The sequence below is a fragment of the Ailuropoda melanoleuca genome, chromosome 7, assembly GCF_002007445.2.
Source record: "Ailuropoda melanoleuca isolate Jingjing chromosome 7, ASM200744v2, whole genome shotgun sequence".
In the NCBI taxonomy this organism is placed as follows: domain Eukaryota; kingdom Metazoa; phylum Chordata; class Mammalia; order Carnivora; family Ursidae; genus Ailuropoda; species Ailuropoda melanoleuca.
Genome location: NC_048224.1, coordinates 28,388,911 through 28,415,068, shown reverse-complemented (window position 1 = coordinate 28,415,068; position 26,158 = coordinate 28,388,911). Strand labels below are relative to the sequence as shown.

The window sequence follows — 26,158 nt, the reverse complement described above, 5'->3', positions numbered from 1 at the left end:
ACTCATATATGGAATTTAAGAAACAAAAAAGAGACAAACAAAAAAACAGACTCCTAGCTATAGGCCACAAACTGGTGGTTGCCAGAGGGGAGGTGGTGGGGGATGGGTGCGATAAGTGGTGGGGATTCAGAGCACGCTTACTGTGATGAGCCCTGAGTGATGTATGGAATCATGGAAGCATGGTATCACACACCTGGGACTGTATAACACTGTACATTAATTTCGCTGGAATTTTTAAAAAAATTCATCCATACTTCAAGCAAACCACTATTCACATTTTGAGGGTTTTTTTTCCTGTACATTATATGCTTTTATATAGTTTGAGACATATTCTCTATACAATTCTATACAACTCTGATATAGAGACCTATCTCTGTACCATGCTATCATCTCTATACAGTTGTAATATACAAATGTCCCCACTCTGGAGGTGAGGCATGGTGGTTCCCTTCCTTGTGCTCTCTGTCATTCGTGTCATCCTCTTGCCTTCAGCAGGTGTTTTCCTGGCATCCTGTACGCCCTGGGTTGTGCGAGCACAGCTTCAGAGGCCTGTGGCTAGAGCTCCTGCAGGGTGCTCTGTCCATTTCAGTAGTTCCAGACCTGTTTTTATGTGAATTTTTCAGTTTTTGTTTTTTTAAGATTTTATTTATTTGAGAGAGAGAGAGCACGCCCCTGAATTTTTCAGTTTTGAGGATCCGTGAACTCGGACTTGAATTCTTCTCAATACAGTCCTGTTGTTGGGCTTATTTGTTTTGCTGGTGACTCTCTTTTTGCCCATGACCCTTGATGGATGACAAGATTCCTTGCCTCTGGGGCGCCTGGGTGGCTGAGTCAGTTAAGTGTCTGCCTTTGGCTTAGGTCAGGATCCCAGGGTCCTGGGATCGAGCCCCGTGTAGGGCTCTCGGCTCAGCAGGGAGTTTGCTTCTCCCTCTCCCTCTGCCACTCCCCCTGCTTGTGCTCTCCCTCACCCCTCTCTCAAATGACTAAATAAAATCTTTAAAAAAGTAAAATAAAAAGATCCCTTGCCCCTTTCCCAGGCCAGTGGGTGGAGTTTTTCCCGTGTGCAGGCACCCAGAGCACCCTGCAAGACATCTGGGCCCCCAGTGTGCTGTGGCTGTCGTAGCCTCCACCCCTCCCAGGGTCACTCAGTTCAGCTTCTGCACGGCTCTGCCAGCAAGTTCCCTCTTTGTTTTGGGCAACTAAGGATTTCTGCTTTTTGTCGTTTGTTTGTGGGTTTGCTTTTTGTTTTTGAGCTTAGTCATATAATTTAAAAATTTGCTCATTGCGTGTCAGCATTTTTGTGTTTGAACGAGGAAGGGGGATTTCCACAGCAGCTCCTTCTCCCTTATTGACCAAAACTATATGTCACTTTATATATGCGGGTTTTGTTGTGGCTTGTTCAAGGTCACAACACTTCCCTGCGTCATTAAAAGTTCTTTATCAGTGTCAGTATTAGAGACTGTATATTCCATTATATGGATCCACCGTGATTAAGCCATTTTCTTAATGTTGAACATTTAGATCATTTGCAGTTTTTCACTGACATAAAATAACACTGCAGTGAATGTTTTTAATTTATTCCCTCGGGACACATTCCTAGAAGTGACTCATTCGGCTCCGTGGGCACACATGTCTAGGACTCTCGTGCATTCTGCTGAACTGTGACCTGTGTGCTTTGTGGCACAGAGGTCGAGGACAGCCGTGCTGCTCGGTGCTTCTTATGCAGAGGCATTGCTAGGGAAAAGGCCATTCGCCTGGAAATTAATCCATAAAACACCTTTGTAAGCAAATGAAAACACGTGGTCCAAAGTCCACTGTTCAGAAACCAGTAAACAAGGCCTCACCAACCACTTCTTTCCAGAGAACAATCAAGAAGGCCTTGGCCATTAATCCTCAACCAACACCCATGAAATGCTTTTTCTCTGACATCCTTGTTGATAGGCTGTTTCCTTCTCCATCATGCCTGTTCAGGGGGCCGGAGCACACAGGTGGATGGAAAACTCACCCCTTGCCTGCTGCCCTAACTCAAACAAGGATCAGGTGTCAGGGTAGCAGAGCGGTTATGTTCTTCTTTTGGAAGCTTCCCATTTTTCCCCAGGGAGCTTTTGATACTTTTATAAGAGGGGAAAAATTATGTAAATATATATACTGTAAAAATAAACATATAGATAAGTTTGGCTACTGTCTGTTGAATCCAGACATGGGCAGGGAGTTACGATGTACAGAGGCTGGCAGAGCCGAAGTGGTCCTCGGAGATGGGGGCACCCAGGAAAAGAAGTGAGACATTGCTGGTCCCACAGTAAGGCAGAGGAGGACCTGGGGCTGCAGCCGTATCCATCAGGGCCCACCCAGGAAGACAGAAGCCACTTTGAGGGTTTGGGACAGAGGGGGCGAATGCAGGGAATGGTGACACAGCGTGGGAGAGGCAGAGAAGCCAGCCAGGGGTGGTGAGGCAGTAGCCCAGGCAGGAGGCGCCTTCGCCCCCGGCTTGCACAGACAAGGGAGGACGTGTGATGACATAGAGCAGGGGGCCGGGGCCACCTTGGTTGGAGCTGGAACCAGAGCGGGCCTGTCCTGCGGGAGCTGGAGGGTAGAGGGGACACAGGGATGCAGCCTCTCATGGAGACACTGCCTGGCGGGACGGACACCCTGGCTGCTCCTTCCCCCTCACTTCTCTCTAGTTCCTCTTCCCGTTGACCAGACCCAGCCTGGAAATTCGCATGCAGGAGTCAGCCCCTCTCCCTACCAAGCAGGATGGGGGAAGGACAGGAAATGGACCTGAGGCACAGAGGCCTAGCCTGGCACCCTGGGGAGGGAAATAAACACCTCCTGGGCTCTGTGCCTTTCCCTGTGACCCACCAGAGCTGTAGGGACTGAACCACCGCGTAGGGTCCGGGGACCAGTGATGGGGCAGAAAGCAGCCTTTGCGAGGGTGAGAATAGGCAAGATGAGGACTCAGCCACGCCATGCTGCTGTAGACTGTGATGATGCCACCAGTCTCTGCCACCCCCGCTGGGCAAGGCCATGGCCACCTGTCCAAGTTGCCAGGACATCCTAACTAACAGGAATAGGGCAGGGCTCGGGAGCAGTGGGACACTGCTCAGAGGCGCCCATAGAAGCATTATCCAAAGTCGTACTGAGATATCAGCAAAACAGCCCTTTCCATCTCCTCGCAGGCTCCTCGCCTTCCGCGGGACCCAGACAGGCCTCCAGGGCCCTGGGCCGAGATGGAGTCACATAGCAGCCGGCAGTTCGGGTACAAAATCCCCCACTCTCCATGAGTGGACTTTGTCGCTGCCCAAGTTCCTTCTGTCCCCAGTCCCTAACCTTTCAACTAGACTATTCAGGCCCTCCCCGGCCCCAGCCCACTCCAGTGTGGGATCCAGTTTCACTTTGAATTAATGTGGCCCAAACCACCAGACAGCATACTTCCTTGTTTCATTGCCAGAATTCCCTCCCTCCCATTCTCTCTCTCTCCCTCTCTCTCTCATTCTTTTTAACATTTGCATGATCAGCCTCATCTGCCTACACGTTAAGTTTTCTTGTGGAAGTTTCCAAACAGTTACTCCTGGACTGAGGTTACAACAATGTGTTGTGTCATTACGCTTGTTTTGTACATTACTAAGTGGAGCTGTGGAAACTGGTCAAGAGATTTTTTGCTCTCTTGGTTTCTAATGAAAGGTGCTCCATTTACACACGTTGCCTCCAAAATGTGTCTATAAATCGAGAGTTTGGCACACATTTCCTTTCCTTTATTGGGTCGTTCAGTAGAGAGAGATCGGTGTCCATGTTCCCTGAGCCATAGAAACCATGTTGTCAAGTAGACTAATTCCCGGGCTAGCCCAAGGCAGTGTACCCTATACTGCATGTGGTTGGTACCAGCTTGCCTCAGGACCTAAGCACTGCCTACAGCACTGTACAGGAAACAGACTTGGCCACTCGCTCCGTAGATCACGCCAAACCACGTGCTCCTGCCCCCCTCAGAACAGAACGTGACATCATGGGGAGCCAGCCCACCAAGTACCAGGGGGCTGTTCTGCTGTGTGGGCTGATGCTGGGGCTGAGGAAAGAGGCTGACCTATGTTTTGCTTTGATTCTTTTAAAACGATTTTCTGTTTTTTTAATCATACTAATAGTACGTGAACACGTGTTCATTTTTTAAAAATGTTCACGGTACTATATTAGAATACAGTATAGAACTATAGAAACTGCCAGATGGGGGGTACCTCTTCACCATCCCCCAATCCCGTACCTTTTCCCAAACATGACTAGAACTAACAGACATTTAAATGCACTTGCAAGGGCGCCTGGGTGGCTCAGTTGGTTAAGCGTCTGCCTTCAGTTCAGGTCATGATCTTGGGGTCCTGGGATCAAGTCCCACATTGGGCTCCTGGCTCGGCAGGGAGTCTGCTTCTCCCTCTGCCCCTTGCACCTGCTTGTGTGCGTGCTGTCTGTCTCTCCAATAAATAAGTAAAATCTTTTTAAAAAACAAAATAAATGCACTTGCAAACATACAGATGCATAGACAGGTCCCCTCACCCCGCTATCCAAGAGTAGCACTCTCTGAAACCTTTTGTGGGTAGAAAGGGCATAGAGGAAAGGGCATCCCCGCTTTTTGAAAGTTTGAGTTAAGCCACTTCAGTTTTAGGAAAGACTTACATTAATACCCTTTTTCTAACTGAAGGAAACCTGAAGAGGATTTTCGCTTTTAGGACAAAAACCATTACCATACTAACATAGGTCTTTCGGAAAAGCAAAGTGGACCCGTGCGAACTTTCAGGAGGCGGGCATACCTGTATCTGTACATAATTTTTGTTTAGTTATCTTTTACAGAAATAGGGTCATTCTATATGTATTATTCTGTAACTTGCTCCTTTTCACGTGGTGTCTTGGAGTTTTCCATGCCAGGGCATATGCGTTCTTTGCGCGCGCATGTGTGTGGTAAAATATACGTAACATAAAAGTTACCATTTTAACCATTTTTAAGTGTACGATTCAGTGGGACTGATGACATTTACAGTGTTGTACACTTACAACCGCTCTGTGTTTGCAAAAATTTTCCACTACTTCAAATATAAACTGTAAGTACTAAGCAATTCCTTCCCTTCCCGCCAGCCCCTGGCAACCTCTCATCTACTTCCTGTCTCTGCGAACGGGCCTATTGTAGATATTTCATAAAAGGAACTCATACAATATTTGTCCTCTTACGTCTGGCTTATTTCACTTAGCATGACTTAATGGCCCATCCATATTGTAGCGTGTATCAGAACCTGCCTTCTTTTTACTCACTCCCTGTTATTTCATCATATGAATGCCACATAGTGTATATAATGAACATAGATATACTTCCCATATAGAAAATTTTGCCCAACTTTATCACCAGCCGTGCTGTACTGAGCATTTGGCACACAGATGTCCATGCGTGTGTGAAAACATTTTCTGAGATCAATTCTTGCAAGAGGACTGCTGCATGAAAGGATGGATGCATTTACAATTTTGGCATCATCACATTGTCCCCTAAAAATGCAGTGCCAGTAGACGCCGTGACCCACGGTGTAGGTAAGTGCCTACTCCACACACCATTCCAGGCTCTGCTATTATTGGTCAGTTAGAATTCCTCCAGGCTGATGGCCAGAAAGTATTTTCTGGTACATTGCTCACTTCCTTGACTATTTGAGAGGCCGGGTACCCCTTCATCTGGCTATTGGCACTTACATGCATTTGGTCCATTTTAAATTGAATGATTTCTTTTTTTAACTGTGTGTGATGGATGACTGTATGTCATGGAGCCGTTGTCCACAGAACCTTCCCTCTTAAGAAGACTTTCATTTTTTATGTGATCATACCCACTGTGGCTACCTTTTAGCTATCTGAGTTTTAGGCTCCTCTTACAGAGGTCTCAAATTTTTAGAAATAAAATTGTTTTGTATTTCATTCTGATAGATTTTTTAAATGTATAACAGTGCTTTAATCTATGTGGAATTTCTATTTTGTTGGTTTACCTTTTATTGTAGAAAACCTCAAACATACCCATATATTTAGAAGTAAATATCAGATATATCATTTTATCTGTAAAAGTTTAGCATGTTATTTCCACAAGATGATGCTTTTTTTTTTTAACATGCACAGCCATGTTATCATCATCACACCTGTGAAAATTCACAACAGTTCCCTTATATCCTCCAGTATTCAACCAGTGGTCACATTCCCAACTGCGTAATAAATGTCATGTTTTGTTTGAATGAGAAGTGAAATAAAGTTTTCGAAATGCATTTGGTTGGCATATTTCGTAAGTTGAGGACTACTATGTCCCTCCATTCCCTGTATGTCCTCTAAATGGGATCTGTAAGTTAAATTTAGAGTGATCAGACGTCGAGTCTCATCTTCTGGCAAGGCTACTTCCTAGGTGGGGTTCCATTTGCAGTTATTTTTATATATGGTGTAAAATGAGGATCTACCAAAATTTTTTTTCAAAACCATGGTTAATTGCATGTTGTACCAATACCATTTATGTAATAGTTCACTCTTTCCTCCCAGTAATTTGAAATGCCACCATTATCTCTGTCACACACACACACGCACACACACATGCACACATACACAAATGTGCACGCACACAGAGTTCATTTATTTTTTATGTTTATTTTTATTTTTTTATTATGTTATGTTAGTCACCATACAGTACATCCTTTAGTTTTTGATGTAGTGTTCCATGATTCATTGTTTGTGTGTAACACCCAGTGATCCATGCAATACGTGCCCTCCTTAATACCCATCACTGGCCTATCCCAATCCCCCACCGCCCCCCCTCAGAAACCCTCAGTTTGTTTCCCAGAGTCCATAGTCTCTCATGGTTCGTGTCCCCCTCTGTTTCCCCCCCTTCATTTTTCCCTTCCTACTTCTAATGATCTCCCTGCTATTCCTTACGTTCCATAAATAAGTGAAAGCATATGATAATTGTTTTTCTCTGCTTGACTTATTTCACTTAGCATAATCTCCTCCAGTTCCATCCATGTTGATGCAAATGCTGGGTAATCATTCTTTCTGATGGCTGAGTAATATTCCACCGTATATATGGACCACATCTTCTTTATCCATTTGTCCGTTGAAGGGCATCTCTCTCCTTCCACAGTTTGGCTATTGCAGAGAATGCTGCTATGACCATTGGGGTGCATATGGCCCTTCTCTTCACTACATCTGTATCTTTGGGGTAAACACCCAGTAGTGCAATGGCTGGGTCATAGGGTAGCTCTATTTTTAACTTTTTGAGGAATCTCCACACTGTTTTCCAAAGTGGCTGTACCAACTTACATTCCCACCAACAATGCAGGAGGGATCCCCTTTCTCCACATCCTCTCCAACGTTTGTTGTTTCCTGCCTTGTCAATTTTTGCCATTCGAACTGGCGTAAGGTGGCATCTCAGTGTGGTTTTGATTTGAATTTCCCTGATGGCTAATGATGTTGAACATTTTCTGTTCTGTGTCTGTTAGCCATTCATATGTCTTCATTGGAAAAGTGTTCATATCTTCTGCCCATTTTTTGATTTGCTTATTTGTTTCTTGGGTGTTGAGTTTGAGAAGTTCTTTATAGATCTTTATAGATCTTGGATACCAGTCTTTTATCTGAAGTGTCATTTGCAAATATCTTCTCCCATTCTGTGGGCTGCCTCTTTGTTTTGCTGACCGTTTCCTTTGCTGTGCAGAAGCTTTTTATCTTGACGAAGTCCCAAAAATTCATTTTTGCTTTTGTTTCCCTTACCTTTGGAGACGTGTCATGAGAGAAGTTGCTGTGGCCGATGTCAAAGAGGTTACTGTCTGTGTTCTTCTCTATGATTTTATTGGATTCTTGTCTCACATCGAGGTCTTTCATCCATTTAGAGTTTATCTTTGTGTATGGTGTGAGAGAGTGGTTGAGTTTCATTCTTTTGCATATAGCTGTCCAATTTTCCCAGCACCATTTATTGAAGAGACTGTCTTTTTTCCACCGGAAGTTTTTTCCTGCTTTATCAAAGATTAGTTGCCCAAAGAGCCGAGGGTCCATTTCTGNCCTGGAGTCTGTATGCTGTTCCATTGGTCTCTGTGTCTGTTTTTGTGCCAGTACCATGCTGTCTTGGTGATAACAGCTTTGTAGTATAGCTTGAAATCAGGCAATGTGATGCCCTAGCTTTGTTTTTCTTTTTCAACATTTCCTTGGCAATTCCGGGTCTTTTCTGGTTCCATACAAATTTTAGGATTGTTTGTTCCAGCACTTTGAAAAATGACATTGGTATTTTGAGCGGGATGGTGTTGAAAGTATAGATTGCTCTGGGTAGCATAGACATTTTAACTATGTTTATTCTTCTGATCCATGAGCATGGAATGTTCTTCCATCTTTTTGTGTCTTCTTCAATGTCTTTCATCAGTGTTCTGTAGTTTGTAGAGTATAGATCCTTTACCTCTTTGGTTAGGTTTATTCCAAGATACCTTATGGTTTTTGGTGCTACAGTAAATGGGATTGATTCCCTAATTTCTCTTTCTTCAGTCTCATTTTTAGTGTATAGAAATGCAAGATTTCTGTGCATTGATTTTGTATCCCGCCACATTACTGAATTGCTGTATGAGTTCTAGTAATTTGGGGGTGGAGTCTTTTGGGTTTTCCAGATAAAGTGTCATGTCATCTGCGAAGAGAGAGGGTGTGACTTCTTCTTTACAATTTGAATGCCTTTTATTTCTTTTTGTTGTCTGATTGCTGTTGCAAGGATTTCTAGTATTGTGTTGAATAATAGTGGCAAGAGTGGGCATCCTTGTTGTGTCCCTGATCTTAAGGGAAAGGCTCTCAGCTTTTCCCCATTGAGAATGATATTCGCTGTGGGCTTTCCATAGATGGTTTTCATGAAATTGAGGAAAGTACCCTCTATCCCTACACTCTAAGGGTTTTAATCAGGAAAAGATACCGTATTTTGTAAAACGCTTTTTCTGCATCAATTGAGGAGCATATGATTCTTGTCTCTTCTCTTATTAATGTGTTCTATCACACTGATCGATTTGTGAATTGATCCTTGATTCACCACCCTTTTGAACCACCCTTTTATCCCAGGGATGAATCCCACTTGGTCATGATGGATAATCCTTTTATGTACTGCTGGATTCTATTAGCTAGGATCCTGTTGAGAATTTTGGCGTCCATATTCATCAGGGAAATCGGTCTGTAATTCTCCTTTTTGATGTGGTCTTTGCCTGGTTTGGGGATCAAGGTAATATTGGCCTCATAGAATGAGTTTGGTAGTTTTCCTTCTGTTTCTATTTTTTGAAACAGCTTCAGGAGAATAGGTATTATTTCTTCGAATGTTTGGTAGAATTCCCCTGGGACTCCGTCAGGCCCTGGACTCTTGTGTTTTGGGAGAGTTTTGATCACTGCTTCAATCTCGTTACTGGATATTGGCCTATGTAGGTTGTCAGTCTCTTCCTGTTTCAGCCTTGGTAGTTTATAGGTTTCCAGGAAGGCATCCATTTCTTCCAGGTTGCTTAATTTATTGGCACATAGTTGTTGATAATAGTTTCTAATGATAGTTTCTACTTCCTTGGTGTTAGTCGTGATCTCTCCTCTTTCATTCATAATTTTATTAATTTGGGTCCTTTCTCTTTTCTTTTGGATATGTCTGGCCAGTGGTTTATTGATCTTATTAATTCTTTCAAAGAACCAGCTTCTAGTTTTATTGATCTACTCTACTGTATTCCTGGCTTCTAATTCATTGATCTCTGCTCTAATCTTAATTAGTTCGTTTTTCGTGCGTGGGTTAGGCCTGTTCTTTTGTTCCATCTCCAGCTGATTAAGGTGTAAGTACAGGGTCTGTATTTTAGATTTTTCTATTCTTTTGAGTGAGGCTTGAACGGCTATATTTTTCCCCCTGAGGACTGCCTTTGTGGTATCCCATAGGTTTTGGACCAATGTGTTTTCGTTCTCATTTGTTTCCATAAATTGCTTAAGTTCTTCTTTAATTTCCTGGTTTACCCAAACATTCTTAAGCAGGATGGTCCTTAGTTTCCACGTGTTTGAGTTTCTTCCAATTTTTTTTCTTGTGATTAAGTTCCAGTTTCAAAGCATTGTGGTCTGAGAATATGCAAGGAATTAGCTCAGTCTTTTGGTATCAGTTGAGACCTGTTTTGTGACCCAGTATATGGTCTCTTCTGGAGAAAGTGCCATGTGTATTTGAAAAGAATGAGTATTCTGTTGTTTTAGGGTGGAATGTTCTGTATATATCTATGAGGTCCATCTGGTCCAGTGTGTCATTCAAAGCTCTTGTTTCTTTGTTGATTTTCTGCTTAGGTGATCTGTCTATTGATGAGAGTGGAGTGTTGAGGTCCCCTACTATTAACATATTATTATCTATATGTCTGTTTATTTTGGTTAGCAGTTGGCTTATGTAGTTGGCTGCTCCCCTGTTGGGGGCATAGATATTTATAATTGCTAGATCCTCTTGTTGGATATACCCTTTAAGAATAACATAGTGTCCTTTTTATCTCTAACTACAGTCTTTAGCTTAAAATGTAATTTGTCTGATATGAGAATTGCTACCCCAGCTTTCTTTTGAGGTCTGTTGGCATGAAAAATGGTTCTCCATCCCTTCGCTTTCAGCCTGGATGTATCTTTAGGTTCAAAGTGAGTCCCTTGTAGACAGCATATCGATGGGTCATGTCTTTTTATCCAATCTGCAACCCTGTGGTGTTTAATGGGAGCATTTAGGCCATTCACATTGAGAGTGATTATTGAGAGATATGATTTTAATGTCATGTTATCTTTGAAGTCCTTGTTTCTAAAGATTGTCTCTGTACATTTCTCTTCTGTATTACTCTTGGGGTCTTTCTTTTATAGAACCCCCCTTAATATATTTTCTTGCAGGGCTGGCTTGGTGGTCACATATTCTTTCAGTATCTGCCAGTCTTGGAAGCTCCTTGTCTCTCCACCCATTCTGAATGACAGCCTTGCTGGATACAGTATCCTTGGCTGCATGTTCTTCTCACTTAGTGCTCTGAGTATGTCTTGCCAGCCCTTTCTGGCTTGCCGGGTCTCTGTGGACAGGTCTGACGTTATTCTGATGTTCCTTCCTCCGTATGTAAGAAATCTCTTCCCCCTCGCCACTTTCAAGATTGTTTCCTTGGATCTAAGATTTGCAAATTGTACTATTATATGTTGTGGTGTTGGTCTGTTCTCATTGAGCTTGGGAGGGGTCCTCTCTGCCTCTTGGACACAAATGCTTGTTTCCTTCCCTGGATTAGGTTAAGTTCTCAGCTACAATTTGCTCAAATATCTCTTCTAGACCTCTCTCTTTCTCCACCCCCTTGGGGTTGCCAATGATTCTGACATTGGAACGTTTCATTGAGTCAGTAATCTCCCTCAGCTTAGTTTCCTGAAATTGGATTCTTTTTTCCCATGCCACCTCTTTTTCTTTCTTTTCTATCATCTCATCCTCTAACTAATTCGTTCTTCTACCTCCTTTACCCTGCAGTCAAAGCATCCAGTTTAGACTGCACTTCATTCATAGCATTTTTACTTTCTGCCAGATTCGCTCTCATTTCTGCCCTTAGAGATTCTATATTCTCGTTAATGTTTTCGTTAATATTTTTTTCAAGTCTACACATCATCTTGACCATTGTTACTCTGAATTCCATTTCTGATAATTTGGTTCTATCCATATCCATTAGTTCTGTGGCAGAGGCCACAGACTCATTGTCTTTTCTTTGTTTGGGGGGACTTCTCCTTCTCGTCATTCTGATGAGGATAGGTTGCAGGGTTGTCCAGAGCCCAAATTATTGACCAGGACCCAGGCCATGCGCCCTTGTTTTATAGGGACCTTAGGGATGTGGGCTTCTTGATTTTTCAGCCTGCCTTCTGGGGGAGTGCCGCACCGATACTCAGGCAACCCTGTTTGGGTAGAGTCTCCGTGTCTCCTGCGAGGGGGGATGGGGATGGGCACACTGTGAGCCGGTATTTCCAGGCTTTTGTTCTCTGGCGGCTTTCCCCGGTGGTTTGCTGTGCCTCTTCTGAGAGTCAGAGCAGCAGCGGACGAATCCCAGCCTCTGTCTCACAACAGAGGGATCGCAGTCTGCTCTCCGCCGAGCTCTCCTGGCCACTCTAACTCTGTTTCTGTCGGTGCTGCTAAAATCCCTGCAGCTTCCCGGGATGTGCGCCCCACAGCCAGTATCCCAGCCCTCACTTCCAGGGCTGGCGCATCTCTGTCCTTTGTGCTTCTAACACCACCAGCCGCTCCCGGTTCCTGCACACGCTCCCGAGCTCTCTTTCAGTGTGGTTCGCGCGCACTCCGGAGTGCCGGTTTTCAGTTAGGTCGTGTGCGCGCTCCTGAGCTCCCGGTTTCAGTCTAGTTCGAGTGTGCGCTTCAGAGCTCGGGTTTTCAGACTGGTTGCGCCGGTTCCCCGGCTCACGGTCTCAGTCTGCTCTCTCGCGGGTGCCGGTCCGCGAGTCCACCCGCTCCCCCGTGCAGGTGGCTACCGCTTCCCGGCACCCGAACGCGGCGGCTCCCTGCCCCTTCCGTTTATCTTCCGATATCTGTGCGGATTCACGGCTCCCCACTTCGTACCTCAATACTCAGCGCTGGAGATGTTCATTTGTAGAGATCCAGATGTATGTTCCTGCGTCTCAGGCTGATTCCGTGGGTGTTCAGGATGGTCTGGTACCTATCCAGCTCGATTCAGGGGACCGGCTGAGATAGGGTCCCCCCTCCTCTGCCATCTTTCCCCCAGCCTAGCCTCCAGAGAGTTCATCTCTGAACTCCTTTGTGCTCTTGGTCATTGTCTATGCCTAAGCCACACGGTTTTAAATCCTGTAGCTTTACAGTTTGTTTTCATGTTTAATAAGGCAGCTTATCCTTCATTGATCTTTTTAAAGCAATGTTTGGCTTTTCTTAACACTTATTCTCCAGCATCATATAATTTACCATTTGTTTAATCCACATATTAAGACTGGGATTGCAATAAATTTGTGGACTATAATGAATCTTTCTAGCTGGGAGTATGGTCTTCTACACATTCAGAGGTTTGGGTTTTTTGGTTTTTTTAATGCCTTTTAGTGCAATTTTATGCTTTATGTAGTTCATTACAATTTTTGTTAGGTTTATTTTCAGGTACTTTGTTCTTTTTTCCCCTCTATCTTTAGATTCCACGCATTTTCCAACTGATTATAGGTGGTACTTGGGAAAGCTGGAGTTTTTACAAGCCGATCTTACACTTGCCTGGCCACCCTTCTGAGCTCACTTTTTAGAGGTTATAATAATTTGTTTCATGTTGATTATTCCGGATTTCCTGGTTGGCAGTGACATCATCTGCAACTGGTTTCTTTTCAGGCTCATGCAGAGTCAAGTAAAACCTGGCTGACAGGAAAATTCACTGAACTCAGACAACTACTTGAAGAAGAGGAAGTGCTGGTCAAGAAATTCATAGATAAAAACACGCAGCTAACCCTCCAGGCATACAGGGAGCAAATCGAATCTTGCAAAGAGCAAATAGATGGCATGCACAGTCTCTCCAACAAGGTCTGGAGCATCAGCCAGGAGCCCGATCCCATACAGCTGCTGCAGGTACTGCTGGGCTCCTGCCCCCCACCCCGTCCCCTCGCATTTCGTCTTGGTTACTTGCATAAACACAGGGTTTATGCACTGAGTGCATACACAGAGAATTGCCTTGTCAGCATGCAGGCTTTCTTGGCCCCACACAAGTGGTAAGGAAGCAGGCATTGTTAGCAAGAGTATATACATCTTGGACTAATGACATAATATTAACAGCCACCATTTGGCGGGGGGCTCTATGTTCCAAGCACTTTCTCTTTCTTGGCTCTCTTATTTACTAAAACTCTGCAAAGTGGATATTCTCACCTCGTTTTATGAATAAGCAATTGAGGCCCAGGGAGGGTGAAGTGACTCATCTGAGGTCACACAGCTGGTAGGCGGCAGAGCTGTGATCAGAACCCAGGTCAGCCTGAGTCCAGAACCACCAGCACAGCTGCCCGGCCCTCTGCCTGTGCAGCCACTCTCGAGACCCCCTCCTGGAAAGGCAGGTGTCCTTCTAGCTACCGAGCAGGCTCCAAGAGGTGACTTGCAGTTTGCCCAAAGGGGAGAGGAGGATGGCACTCCTTGGCCACTGGGCTCCATTGGAGGCTGCTACCTTGTACTGAGGGAGAGTCTAGGAAATAGCCCCTGTGATTTACTGCTGTTTTAGTGAACACGCATTGTTTAGAATGGTGCTTCTGTTCCCAAGGAACCACGGGAGAGACTCCCCTCTCCTGTCGATACTCCTGCGCGGCCCCCTGTGCACTGGGATTGCTTTCCTGCTCATGTAACCCTTCCCGTTTCCTTCTTTGCCTGGCTTCTGGGAATCTCAGAGCTACACAGGTTTCAAATGGCTTGGCGGAGACCTAGTGGCATACATTTTGTTCCTCATCTCACTCTGGCTTCCAGCTTACTTTCTCTCCCGGTGTTCTCTTCGCTGAAGTTTTCTCACTGTAGAGGAAAATCTTGCCATATTAGATAACCTTTGTAAGATGCTTTACAGGCTTGTGGAACAACGAAATACAGGTGTCACTGAGTCTAATCACAGATTAGGCTTTGGCTGGAAAATAAGACCGACAAGTAAATCAGTCAGTACAAAACCAGTTAAGCCAGTCCCCGGCAAATATTTCTAGGCTTGTGCGTGTATGTGGCCTTGGTCAGGTCAGCCTGTGTGTCTTGTTGTTGGCTAACAAAGAGTACACCTAACAGTTCTGGGGTGCTTTCCTAGGCACACTGGATATTATACTTCAAGAGGGGCAAGGTGCACAGAGGAGTACATGTCTGTTTCCTTAAAAATAATGGTACTTGGTAGGGATATCTAATACAAAGGGATGCTTCCACAGAGAAGAATGTTTTTCTTTCATCATTGATCATTCCTCCTTCTATTTGCTCACTCGTGTATTCATCAAATATACACTGAACAACCTGTTCGCATCAGGCCCCTGCTTGACATTGAAAGCTTGCGGTGGGGAGACAACCTCAGAAATAGTTATTTACAGTGCAGCCCAAGCAAGCTAGCAAAAGGATGTCTAACAAGTGTCCAATTCTGCACTTCTGCCGGGGGCACAGCCTGGGCTGCTCCCAGGTGCCAGGGCAGAGTGGGGCCCACCCTTGCTGGCCTGGGTTTGTCCCAGGGTGCAGCGGTGGCGGCTGGGACAGCACCCGCTGCTCCCAGAGCCACCCTGAGCCCCGCATACGCTCGCAGGAGTACAGGGCCGTCGAGCAGGAGATGCAGCAGCAGATGAGCCTGGGAGAGCTGTGCTACCCGGAGCCCCTCTCCTTCGAGCCCGTCAAGAGCTTCTTTAAGGGCCTCGTGGACGCCATGCAGAGCATGGTACAGACGCCACTGGACGTTCGCCTTAAGGAGAGTAAGTTGCCGCGTCAGCAGCCTTGTGTCCTTAACTCCCCTAGTACCCTTTAACCCACAGACGGCTGCAAAGACCTAAATCATGCCTCTTCCACACAAAGGCCCACAGCTGGGCGGTGGAGGACTCCTGGGCGAGGCCCTGCCCACCCTCCAGACCTCACCTCCTTCCTCTTCTGAGACCCTGTCCTGCCTCTCCCAACCAACCTGCCCTGCTTCTGCCCCTAAGTCGCTCCCAGGACTCTGCTGCACCTTATCTTTGCCTGCTCTGGGCTCCCAGCCGGAATGGCCAACTCCCCTTCCTCCTTTCCCTCTGTCTGGCCAAGTCCCACGATCCCTGCAGGGCCCTCCCAGTTGTGCTCATGCGGAAGCCTTTCCGCACCACCCTAGGCCAGGTGTGCTGGCCATCTGCCCCTCTGCCCCGCCCCCAATGCCCTGCCAGACCTCTGGCCTGGGGCAGGCCAAGCTGGACACAAGAACCTCGCCCTGCCTGTCGTAAATGCCCACAGGGCAAGAGCCACTGAGTCCTGCTCCAAGGTCTCTGCAAGGCCTAGCACAAAGCAGGTGCTCAGAAATACCTTTGTGCATTCATTTATCTCCGCTCTCTAATTCCTCCAGAACACTTACTGAGCCCCTGTTCTCTGTCAGGCACGCAGGGCACAACAACAAAGGTCTTGCCTTTGTGGTGCTCAGAGTTCTGGGGGCTAGACAGACAGTAGTAACTGAGTATGTCAGCAGTAAGTGCTCTGAAGAAAAATACAGCAGGGTGAGGAGAATACAGGAGGAACAGGAGAAGGAGCTGTTTTTTATGGGGACGTGGAGACGGCATGTCTGAGAAGGGGACATGCATCTCCCCCCCCCGCCCCGGTCTGCTGCTGCTCGACTTTCAGTCTGCTCCCAGTAAACAGTTAAGCCCTGGCTCGTCTGCCACTGCAGTTCTTCCCCCGGCCCCTTTGCCGTCTCTCCTGCCTGACTTCAGCCCGAGCTCCGGGCAGAGCCTCTGCCTCCATGCTCACCCTGCCCCACTCACTCCCCACCAGAGAGCTTTGGAAGTTGTCTGCCTTCACTCAGACACCTTCCATGGCTCCCCAGTTTACGTGCCACTACAAGCACCGGCCCTTAATGCCTGTGCTCCCGCTAATACCCTCTTGTTGGTATTAGCCTCCCATCCTTTTCTCTGGATGTCCAAATCTTCCCTGTCCTTCAAGGGCTAGCTGATGTGCTTCCTCCTCCATGATGTCTGCCCTGATTCCTCTCTCTTCTCTGTGACCTGGAGCATTCGTGCCTTGGCAGGAGCTCAGGTGAGCTCACTTCTCACCTCTTTTACCTGATAGAGTTGTGGAAGACAGGGACCATGGGTTGGGTTTCCCTTGAACTCCCTCGCACTGGAATGAGACCTGGACATGACCTTTTCTAATGATCTAATTTCTCGTTTTCCGTTTTATCCCAGAATTTGCATGTCTGCCAGGCGGTTGCCCCCATTCTTGACTGTTGAATACATCGTTGATTCTTACGGCCCACCTTGAGCCTGCTGTCCCTTCCCCAGGTTCAGGGCTCACTCACTGGCCTGAATTTACTTCCCACTCTCAGAAATACACTTCTCCTCAGACCTGAGTATTGTCCTAGAGTATTCCTGTCGTGAATTCCTGAATTTGCATTTACTGCTTAAATTTGCATGCACTTCTGGGAGAGAGATGATGCAAATCTCCAGTTTTGTAATATTTTTAGTGCATTTTGTAATTTGCTGTGCTTGCATGAGCACCAGGAACTAATGTCTCACAATCTGTTACAGACACGAACTGCCAGCTCTCAGGCTCCACGAGCACCACGCCAGTTTCCTTGTTGAAAACAAGCCCCTCACCAGAGCGATCACTCTTCTTAAAATGTAAGCTGTTGGAGTGGGGAACAAAGGGAGGGTGGAGACGGCCAGGCACATGGGTGGGGGAAGGGTCACAGAAATGGAGGTCACCCCCTTTTTTTCCCTAACAGACCCAACTTGGGTTTTTTCAACCTTTATTACTGGTTTTTAAATAACGGAAATAAGGGGCACCTGGCTGGCTCAGGCGGTAGAGCATGGGACTCTTGATCTCGGAGTCATCTGAGCCTCGTGTTGGGTGTAGAGATTACTTAAAAATAATAATAAAAAAATCTTAAAGACAGAATTAATACATGTTCATTGTAGAAAAATTAGGAAACAAAAAAACTTTTTAAAGAAAATCACTTTCCCATAGATAACTACTATTGCTGTTTGCCCTGTTAGCTTTTTTTGGTGTATACACACACACACACACACACGGATGTATTTAATGTATATATATTTTTTACAAACATATTTTATACTATACGTGCTGTTTTGTAACCCGTGTTTTCACTTAGTGATATATTGTGAAAATCTTTATTCCCTTAAAAAAATTACACAGGTAATGCAAGCTTCTTACAGAAAATTAGATATTACAGATATAAAAAAAGAAATTACAGATATATAAAAAGAAAACAATTGCCTCCCCAAGAAAATTGCTATTAATATTTTGGCATACCTTCTTTCAGACATTTTAAAAGCATATATGTGTACAGATTTTTAAAAATGGGATCACATTATATTCTTCTGTAAATTTTTTATTTAACAGTATACCTTGAACAATTTTCTGTTTCAATAGATTTAAATATTACTTTTAAAGATGCATGGTATTCCATTGAATGAATAGGCCACATTTAACCAATCTCATAATGCTGGGCAGTTAGGCTGCTTTACATTTTCATTTCTATAAATAAGGCTGCAATAAATAGCGATTCTTGTACCTACTTGCTGAATTAAAAAATGAGCTAAGGGATATCCATTCACTTATTATTTTATAGGAGTAATTTCTCAAAGTGGAATTACTGGGCATATGCTTTTTAAAGTAAACTTTGAAATATAAAATATATAAAAGTACAGAATTCAAAGGAGTGCTGCTCATTTTTTAAAAAGATTTTATTTATTTTTAGAGAGAGCAGAGGGGAAGGGAGAGGAAGAGGGAGAGAATCTCCAGCAGACCCTGCACCAAGCATGGAGCCCATGGCGGGGCTCGATCTCACGACCCTGTAAGGCAAAACCAAGAGTTGGAGGCTTAACCAGCTGAGCCACCCAGGTGCCCCAATCATTTTTTTAAAAGTAAATACGGTCTGTAACCTCCTTCAGAAAAGAAATGGAAATTTCCAGCTCCCCAGAAGCCTTCCTCATGCAGCCTCCTATTCACTACTCCCCAAGGGTTCCTACTCTCCTGATTCTGGACACTGTAAATTTGTTTTGCCTGTCTTTGGCCTTTATAGGACTAGATCATTCAGATTGCACTTTTTTGTGTCTTGCTTCTGTCACTCAATATTCAGGAGATTTATCCATATTATTGTGCACAGAAGTATTTGTTTTCACTACTGTATATAGTATTCCACAGTATGAATACAGCAGACTTTACGCTATTGAAGGACATTTTGGATTGTTTCCGGTTTGGCCTGTAGTGAATGATGCTGCTATGAACGTTCCTGTGCATGTTTTTTTGGTGCACATATGTATGCATTTCTGTTGGGTACTTACTCAGGAGTGGGTACTTACCCAGGAGTGGGAGAAAAGGATGTGCAACATTGTTCTAGATGTCCTATAGAGTGCGTTGAGGGGGGGGGGGGGGGGAGGATCATTATTCCTAGACAGTTATAGAAAATCTAAAATAATCAAAAGATAGAATATTAAGTGAATTTAGAACTGTTGGATGTAATATCAGTTGCAAAACTCATATTTCTATATATTGACAATAAACAATTAGAAAATGAAATTTTAAAAACATTATTTTCAGTGACATTGAAAAAATCAGGAATAAATCTTAACAAAAGATGTACAAAACCTCACTACAGGAAGCTCCAAAACATTATGGAGAAAACGATTCAGCAGTGTCTACTATCCACATACCCTACCATCTAGACTTTTTTTTTTTTTTTTTTTACAGGGNGCGAGAGAGGGAACACAAGCAGGGGGAGTGGGAGAGGGAGAAGCAGGCTTCCCGCTGAGCAGGGAGCCCGATGTGGGGCTCAATCCCAGAATGCTGGGATCATGACCTGAGCCGAAGGCAGACACTTAACGACTGAGCCACCCAGGCGCCCCTAGACTTTGTTTTTCATGTCTATAGATGTGGTATAATGCAGTGAGAATGATTATTGGGAGTTAAGTCAGCGCGACATTTCTGGGATACAAGTTGGCAGTATTTACAAAGGCCTTAAAAGCAAAATTATCCATCGTGACCCAGCAATTCCTCTTTTAGGAATACATCCTCAAGCAATAATCAGATGCATAAAGATGTAATTATATTAGTGTTTTCAGAAGCTTTTTTTAAAGCCTAAATATTGGGCGCCTGGTCAGTTAAGTGTCTGCGTTTGGCTCAGGTCATGATTCCAGGGTCCTGGGCTAGAGCCTGACTTAGGGCTCTCTGCTCAGTGGGGAGCCTGCTTCTGACAGATGAATAAAATCTTTTTAAAAAATAAAAAAATAAGGCCTAAATATTGAGAAGGGGGAGGGATAGGGTAAATTATAATACACCCAACAAATCAAAATCTTACGGTCACCATTAAAACGCTCTGATAAAAGAATATTATTTGATAGGGTAAAATGTTCATAAATACATCAACAAATTTTAAAAAGATTAACCCAAACTATGTACAGCACGATACCAATAAGAAAAACTATAAAGCGGCAAGATAAAAATGGGAAGGCTATATATCCAAGCGTTAATAGGGATAGGATTTTTTAATTGAATTTTTAGAAATTGCCAACAAATTCTATGGCACAAAATTTAGTGAAATTTTCACTTTCCCGTGTCCCCCAGCCACCTCCTTGGAGGTGATCAGGGTTAAAAGGGTGGCTTTTTATTTATCCACTGGCAATTCCCGGGTGTTTCATTTTATACGGTGAAGCTGTGGGGATCCCGGATGCAACCCCAGCCGGCCCCCGGGGGCGGGGTGCTGCGCTGGCCCCACCCACCAGGTGTGCCCCCCCCCCGTGTCCCCGCCCTCCGCAGATGCACGCACGCCCACGCTGGAGCCGGACACCATGCACGCGCGCCTGCGCCTCTCCGCTGACCGCCTGACAGTGCGCTGCGGCCCATGGGGCCGCCTGGGACCCACGCCCGCGCTGCGCTTTGACAAGCTGTGGCAGGTGCTGGGTCGTGACTGCTACGGCGCCGGCCGCCACTACTGGGAAGTGGATGTGCAGGAGGCGGGCGTCGGCTGGTGGGTGGGCGCAGCCTACGCCTCCCTGCGGCGCTGCGGGGCCTCGGCCGCTGCCCGCCTGGGCTGCAACCGTCAGTCCTGGTGCCTCAAGCGCTACGACCTCGAGTACTGGGCCTTCCACGACGGCCAGCGCAGCCGTCTGCGGCCCCGCGACGACCCCGACCGTCTTGGCGTCTATTTGGACTATGAGGCCGGCATCCTCTCCTTCTACGACGTGTCGGGCGGCATGAGCCACCTGCATACCTTCCGCGCCGCTTTCCAGGAGCCGCTCTACCCGGCTCTGCGGCTCTGGGAAGGGGCCATCAGCATCTCCCGGCTGCCCTAGGGGCCGAGACCGGCGTGACTGCCCTAGGCCTTCCACTGCTCTGGTTTCACCAGACCCTATGGGGCTGCTCTACTGCCAGCTCCCCAAGCATCCCCCTCCTCTCCCCCACTGGTCATGCCCTGGGCTTTGAAAACTCCTCTCCTAGGCTGGTTTCAAACATGCCTTCAACACAGGTCCTCTGCCGGGTCTCTCCATCGGACCTTCACCACCACCACCACCAGGGCATGAACACCAGTGCTTTGAGTCCAGGTGCCACCCACAAGTGACATGTCAGAATACACCGTCCTCAGCCTCAGGCCTCTCTCCCTCCTAGGAGAGTCAGCAAGGCCTGGCACTTAGTACGCACACAATGAATGAATGAATGGGTCATCCAGCCCTTTCTCCCGAATATCCCTTTGGTCGGCCTCCTCCTCTCCACTCTGCTTCAGCTTGTCCATGTCACTTCTCTTCAGAACAGCAGCAAGAGCATCTTAACACCCTGGGGCCTGAACCCTCTCCCATCTCATCCTTCATTGCACAGCCAGAGTGCTGTGCCGAAAACCTCATTTAACCTTAGAACTACCAGGAGGTTCCCAAGGACCACAGGGAGAAAAAAGCAGGCACTTTACCTTAACATTCAAGGCTTTTGTAGTCTGCCCCCAAACTCCTTTGCCCTTTGCCTGTCTCAGCCTTCCCCTGGCTTAACTGCCACAGGAAGTCTCCCCAAGCCACAAGAACCTCTCTTACTATGACAGCCACAAATCTGGGACCTTGCTTTCCAACTAGATTGGAAGCTTTCCAAGGGCAGCTATGTCTTATACCCTCCCCGCCCTGTAAAGTTCAGGGTGTCCCTTTCCCTCCCAGACACGTCAATGACCAGCAGCCGGCTATCACTGAATCAGAGAACAGCTGAGCTGGGAAGTCCTCATGAATCACCCAGCCTGACCTCACTGGACATTTGGGGAGACTAAGGTCCTAAAAGAAAGTTCCTTAAAGTTACCCATGGTGATTAAGGGTTGGGCCACCCCCGAGCCGCAAGGCAAGTGTTTTACTTGCTCCCTGTCCCAGCTCTTCAAGCCCAGCTTTCAATGTGGGAGATTTTACTGCTTATTCATTCCTCAAGGGATGTTGGGAAGGAATCAGCGGGTGACTGTTGCTTAGCAACCACAGGCAGTTTTCCCAACTGTCTTGGAACTAAAAGAGGAGGAGCTAAGAGTAAGGTCTGGACAGCCCAGACATCCCCATGCTCCTCTGATCCCTCGGTTGCAGGTGTTGCCAAAAAAACCCCAGAGAACCTCATTTTCTGTTAAGAAGTGACAGAAATGGAGAAGGCCAAACCAGCAGGACTTCACAGGCCAGCTCCTCTAGAAGGAAGGGGAAGGCCTCTTCGTTGGGTCTGTGCCTCAGTTCTGAAGATTTAGCATCATTATTTGTCAAATTCCCCAGATGGTTTGGAAATCATATTGCGTTAAAGTATCTTCTTAGGTGTTGGCAAGAGGGCAGGGGTAGGGAGAAGAAGGTACAGGCTGAAACCCACTCGTGGTTCGAACCACAGAAAAACGCCAATTTCCAATCGTTTTCTGACCTAAAAATGCCACTTTCATACAGGGCAATGTAATAAAGTGGAAATCAAGGCAGAAGGAACCCTAAGAGTGCCTTTGGTTGTAACCAAATCACTTAAAACTCTAGCTGGACAGATAGCATAGTGTCTAAGCACACTGCTCTGGGAATCCTGAAAAAAGGGGAATTAATTCTACTGGGGATGACCCAGAGCTGAATTCTGACAGGGCATTCCTGACAGAAGAAGGTGGATGCGCTTGACCCTACATGTCTGTTTATCCCTGCAAACACTTATTTCCAGACCCGTGGCAGTCGGGGCCAACTAACACCAGCACCTGCTACTTTGTCGGGCACTGTTCTAATGCTTTACAACTATTAACTCATTCGATCCTGACATCATCCCTAGGAGGTAGAAAGTTATCCCAATTCTACACAGGGCAAAACTGAGATACAGAATGAGTAACTTGCCCAAGGTCACAGAGCCAGTGGTGGAGGTGGGGTCGTGCTCACGTCCACCAGGCCATACTGTTCGGGTGAACACAGCTGGTCTCTGGCTGGTGCCTGCTCGCTCCTGTTTCACCTGTGGTGCTTCGCTTTGGCCTACTGAGTCTGCCTTTGGATTACTTTCCTTGGGCTGAGATGAGGTCCTGTACCCAGAGTGGAACTTGAGTTTGGAATTCATGTATCAGAGACAGAGCTGGACTGTAAAGGACAAAAACTGGCTTTGATCCAATGCCTACTCTGTATCAAGACCTGTGTGTGCTAGCCAGAAAACGGCAGTTTCAGGGCAATCCTGTGACCTCGGGCTAGTCATTTCACTTCTCAGAGAGTCATCTGTAAAATGGGGGTAATGACCCTGCCTACTAGTGTTGGGAGGCTCAAATGAGCCAATGGTTATGAACTTGCTTTAAAAACGACACAGTACTGTACCATGCCAGGACCCATCAGCATCCCCAGCAGACACCCTGCAATAGCAGGAACCTCCTTGAATATTCTCAATACAGAACTAAAGTTTCCTTGGGGTCCATGACTATAAAATCACTTACCTAATTCTCCTTCAGATTTATACTTAACAGAAATTTCTTAATACAGCAAACTGTTTGCAGATGTTTTTTAAATGACATTAATTTTATAATCTGTGGTTTAATAGATGTGCACAGCATTCAACTGTGTTCTTCACTGGAGGTTCATGTTGCTTCAAGTAGACAGCACATAGGCCTGGACAGGACCTCACTCACCTCGCGTCCCTTCCACAACTTTCTTGTGGTAGTCCGCTGGTCCCAGGTTGAATAGTGCCAGTGATGGGGAGTTCACTGCATATGAATATAACTCATTTAGTGCTTGCCTGTGTACAAACAAGCCCTCCCTTCTAGCTGTTCCTGTCCAAGACAGTATTACGTAGCTTTTGGCATCTCTGTGATCAGCCTTTAGCAACATGGAAGCCATCTGTGGTCACTTACTGATTCTTAGAGATTCCAGGGACCCTTCCTTGCCTCTGCATCTCTTCTGTTTCTGCAGTCTACTTTGTCAGGGAGCAGGGGATAATGACATCAGCCCAGCAGAGGATACGCACAGGTGGGCCTGCACGGCCTGGTCCTGGTAGGCAGGAGTCTGTACTATGAGGAGGGGACAGCCTTCTCAAGAAGCCAAGCTGCGTGTGAGGTGAGGTTAGTGGTAAGCATGAGAGTGGGGGGCCAGATCTGAGTCCAGCATATCCCCAGAAGCCTTCCATGGTTCCCCACCACCTATAGAACAAAGTCCAAACTCCGCAGGCTTTAGGGCCATTGCTTCCTTCCTTCCCTTTTTTTAAGATTTATTTATTTTAAAGAGAGAACATGAGCCTGGGGGGGGGGGCGTGGACAAAGGGAAAGGGAGAGAGGATCTCAAGCAGACTCCACACTGAGCACAAAGCCTGATGTGGTACTCAATCTCACGACCCCAAGATCACGACCTGAGCTGAAATCAAGAGTTGGCTGCTTAACCAGCTATGCCACCCAGACACCCCCCTTGCTTCCTTTCTGACAGCCTTCCAAATCCTTCATCCCCATGGAACCACACCCTGCCAAACCATCACCTGAATGTCCTTGGACAATGGCACTTCCCAAGTCTGTGCCTTAAATCCCAAGATTCCTCCCTCTGTCACTTCTCAACCTACAAGGCTGAACTAAAGTACCACCAGGGGGCCTTCCCTGGCCATGCCTCCTCTCCCATCCCTACTCCCAGGATTCCCATCCGTGGCTCCCATGACCTCTAGAAAACATCCCAGCAATTCACACATGTAGGGTACAGTTTGTAGAGGTGCCTGCACCCAACAGGCCATGAACTCTCCAATGGCACCCGTCTGTGCATCTCCCACCAGGCAGGTGGTCAATGATGTCTTCTAGACCTGAGCTTCCCAATCAGAATGGACTAAAAGGTATGTTGGCATATCAATCCTTCCACCCTCAGGTCAGCCAAGGGCAGCACAAGGTGGCCAGCTGCTACTGGCTGTGGGCAGAGAGTTCACCCACCCATGTCATATACAGGCGATAATTTTCAATCACACTTCATAGCACATCAATCTGACGCAGTCTCTTACACATGAGTACAGCCCAAGACTCCCTCCCCACCCCACCCGCACTTATAAGTATCAGTGCCTCACGGTGCCTGGATGGCGCAGTCAGCTAAGCGTCTGACTCTTGATTTCGGCTCAGGTCATGATCTCGTGGTTGTGGAATCGAGCCCTGAATCAGGCTCTGTGCTCAGCGTGGTGTCTGCTTGAAATTTTCTCTCTCCCTTTGCCCCTCCCACTCGTGCTCTCTCTGAAATAAATCTTTAAAAAAAAAAATCAGTGCCTTTGCAGAAACTGCTCTGGAACCCGCAGGGGAGGGGGGCTCTACACTCACGAGTAAAGGAACTTCAAACAGCTAATTATACACGTTTGAAAAGAGACTCAAGTACACACTGAAACAAGGGTGATAGTGAACAAGGTCAGATAAATATGAACAAAGATTAGGAATCTGGAAATGAAAGAATTGTTCATCTCAGTATTAGTTCAGAAGAACAAAGGGGAGTCTGAGACAGACTCTCTGTGAAAGGTTCACACTGCTTTACAACAAAGCAAAACTCCGCGGCTCTTTCCTGTGAGCTGGGTGTGTAATTTCATTGTGAGTAGGAAGGGCTGATGTCAGCGGGACCACCGTACTTAAAGGCCACCACCAGCTACAAATACACCAAGCCCACACTCCCCATGTCCCCTACACAGCCCCATTTCCCCTCATTGCACACACCCCTCCCTAACTTCCTGTGATTTACTTACTATGCTCATGGTTTGCTGTGCCTTATCCCCATCTGAGTGGAAGCTCTGTGAAGAAACATGGGCTGTGCGCTGTCGTCTCCCAGTACCTCAAGCAGGGCCTGGCACACAGCAGGACCTCCGTATTGTGGAAAGGAGGAATGAATGTCCTTTCTCTCTCTTTGCTCATAGAGATATGCAGGCTTTCAGCATCTCTCAGCCTTCAAGATGCCTGACCAATCCCTTCTCTGATGCCAGTGACCGCCACGCAGCTCACTGGATACAGAGTCCCAGGGTGGGGAGGGAATAAGGGCAATGGAGAAGAGACGGGAGGTCTGGAGGGAAGAGACAGTTCAGGTCATGTGG

The 26,158-nt window shown here is 46.3% G+C and overlaps 1 protein-coding gene across 2 annotated transcripts in view; it reads left to right on the top strand.

Annotated features, from left to right (window-relative positions):
* TRIM14 (tripartite motif containing 14) overlaps positions 1-24,377 on the top strand; it is a 33,328-nt gene extending 8,951 nt beyond the window's left edge. The window contains exons 3-6 of one of the 2 annotated variants that reach the window (XM_034664169.1): positions 13,337-13,570; positions 15,243-15,405; positions 17,194-17,286; positions 20,444-24,377. In XM_034664169.1, coding sequence (XP_034520060.1) covers positions 13,337-13,570; positions 15,243-15,405; positions 17,194-17,286; positions 20,444-20,979 — 1,026 coding nt within the window. In that variant the 3' untranslated portion in view covers positions 20,980-24,377. The remainder of the gene's footprint in view (positions 1-13,336; positions 13,571-15,242; positions 15,406-17,193; positions 17,287-20,443) is intronic. The other variant, XM_034664170.1, reaches the window with a different exon arrangement.
* The last annotated feature ends 1,781 nt before the right edge of the window (positions 24,378-26,158 follow it).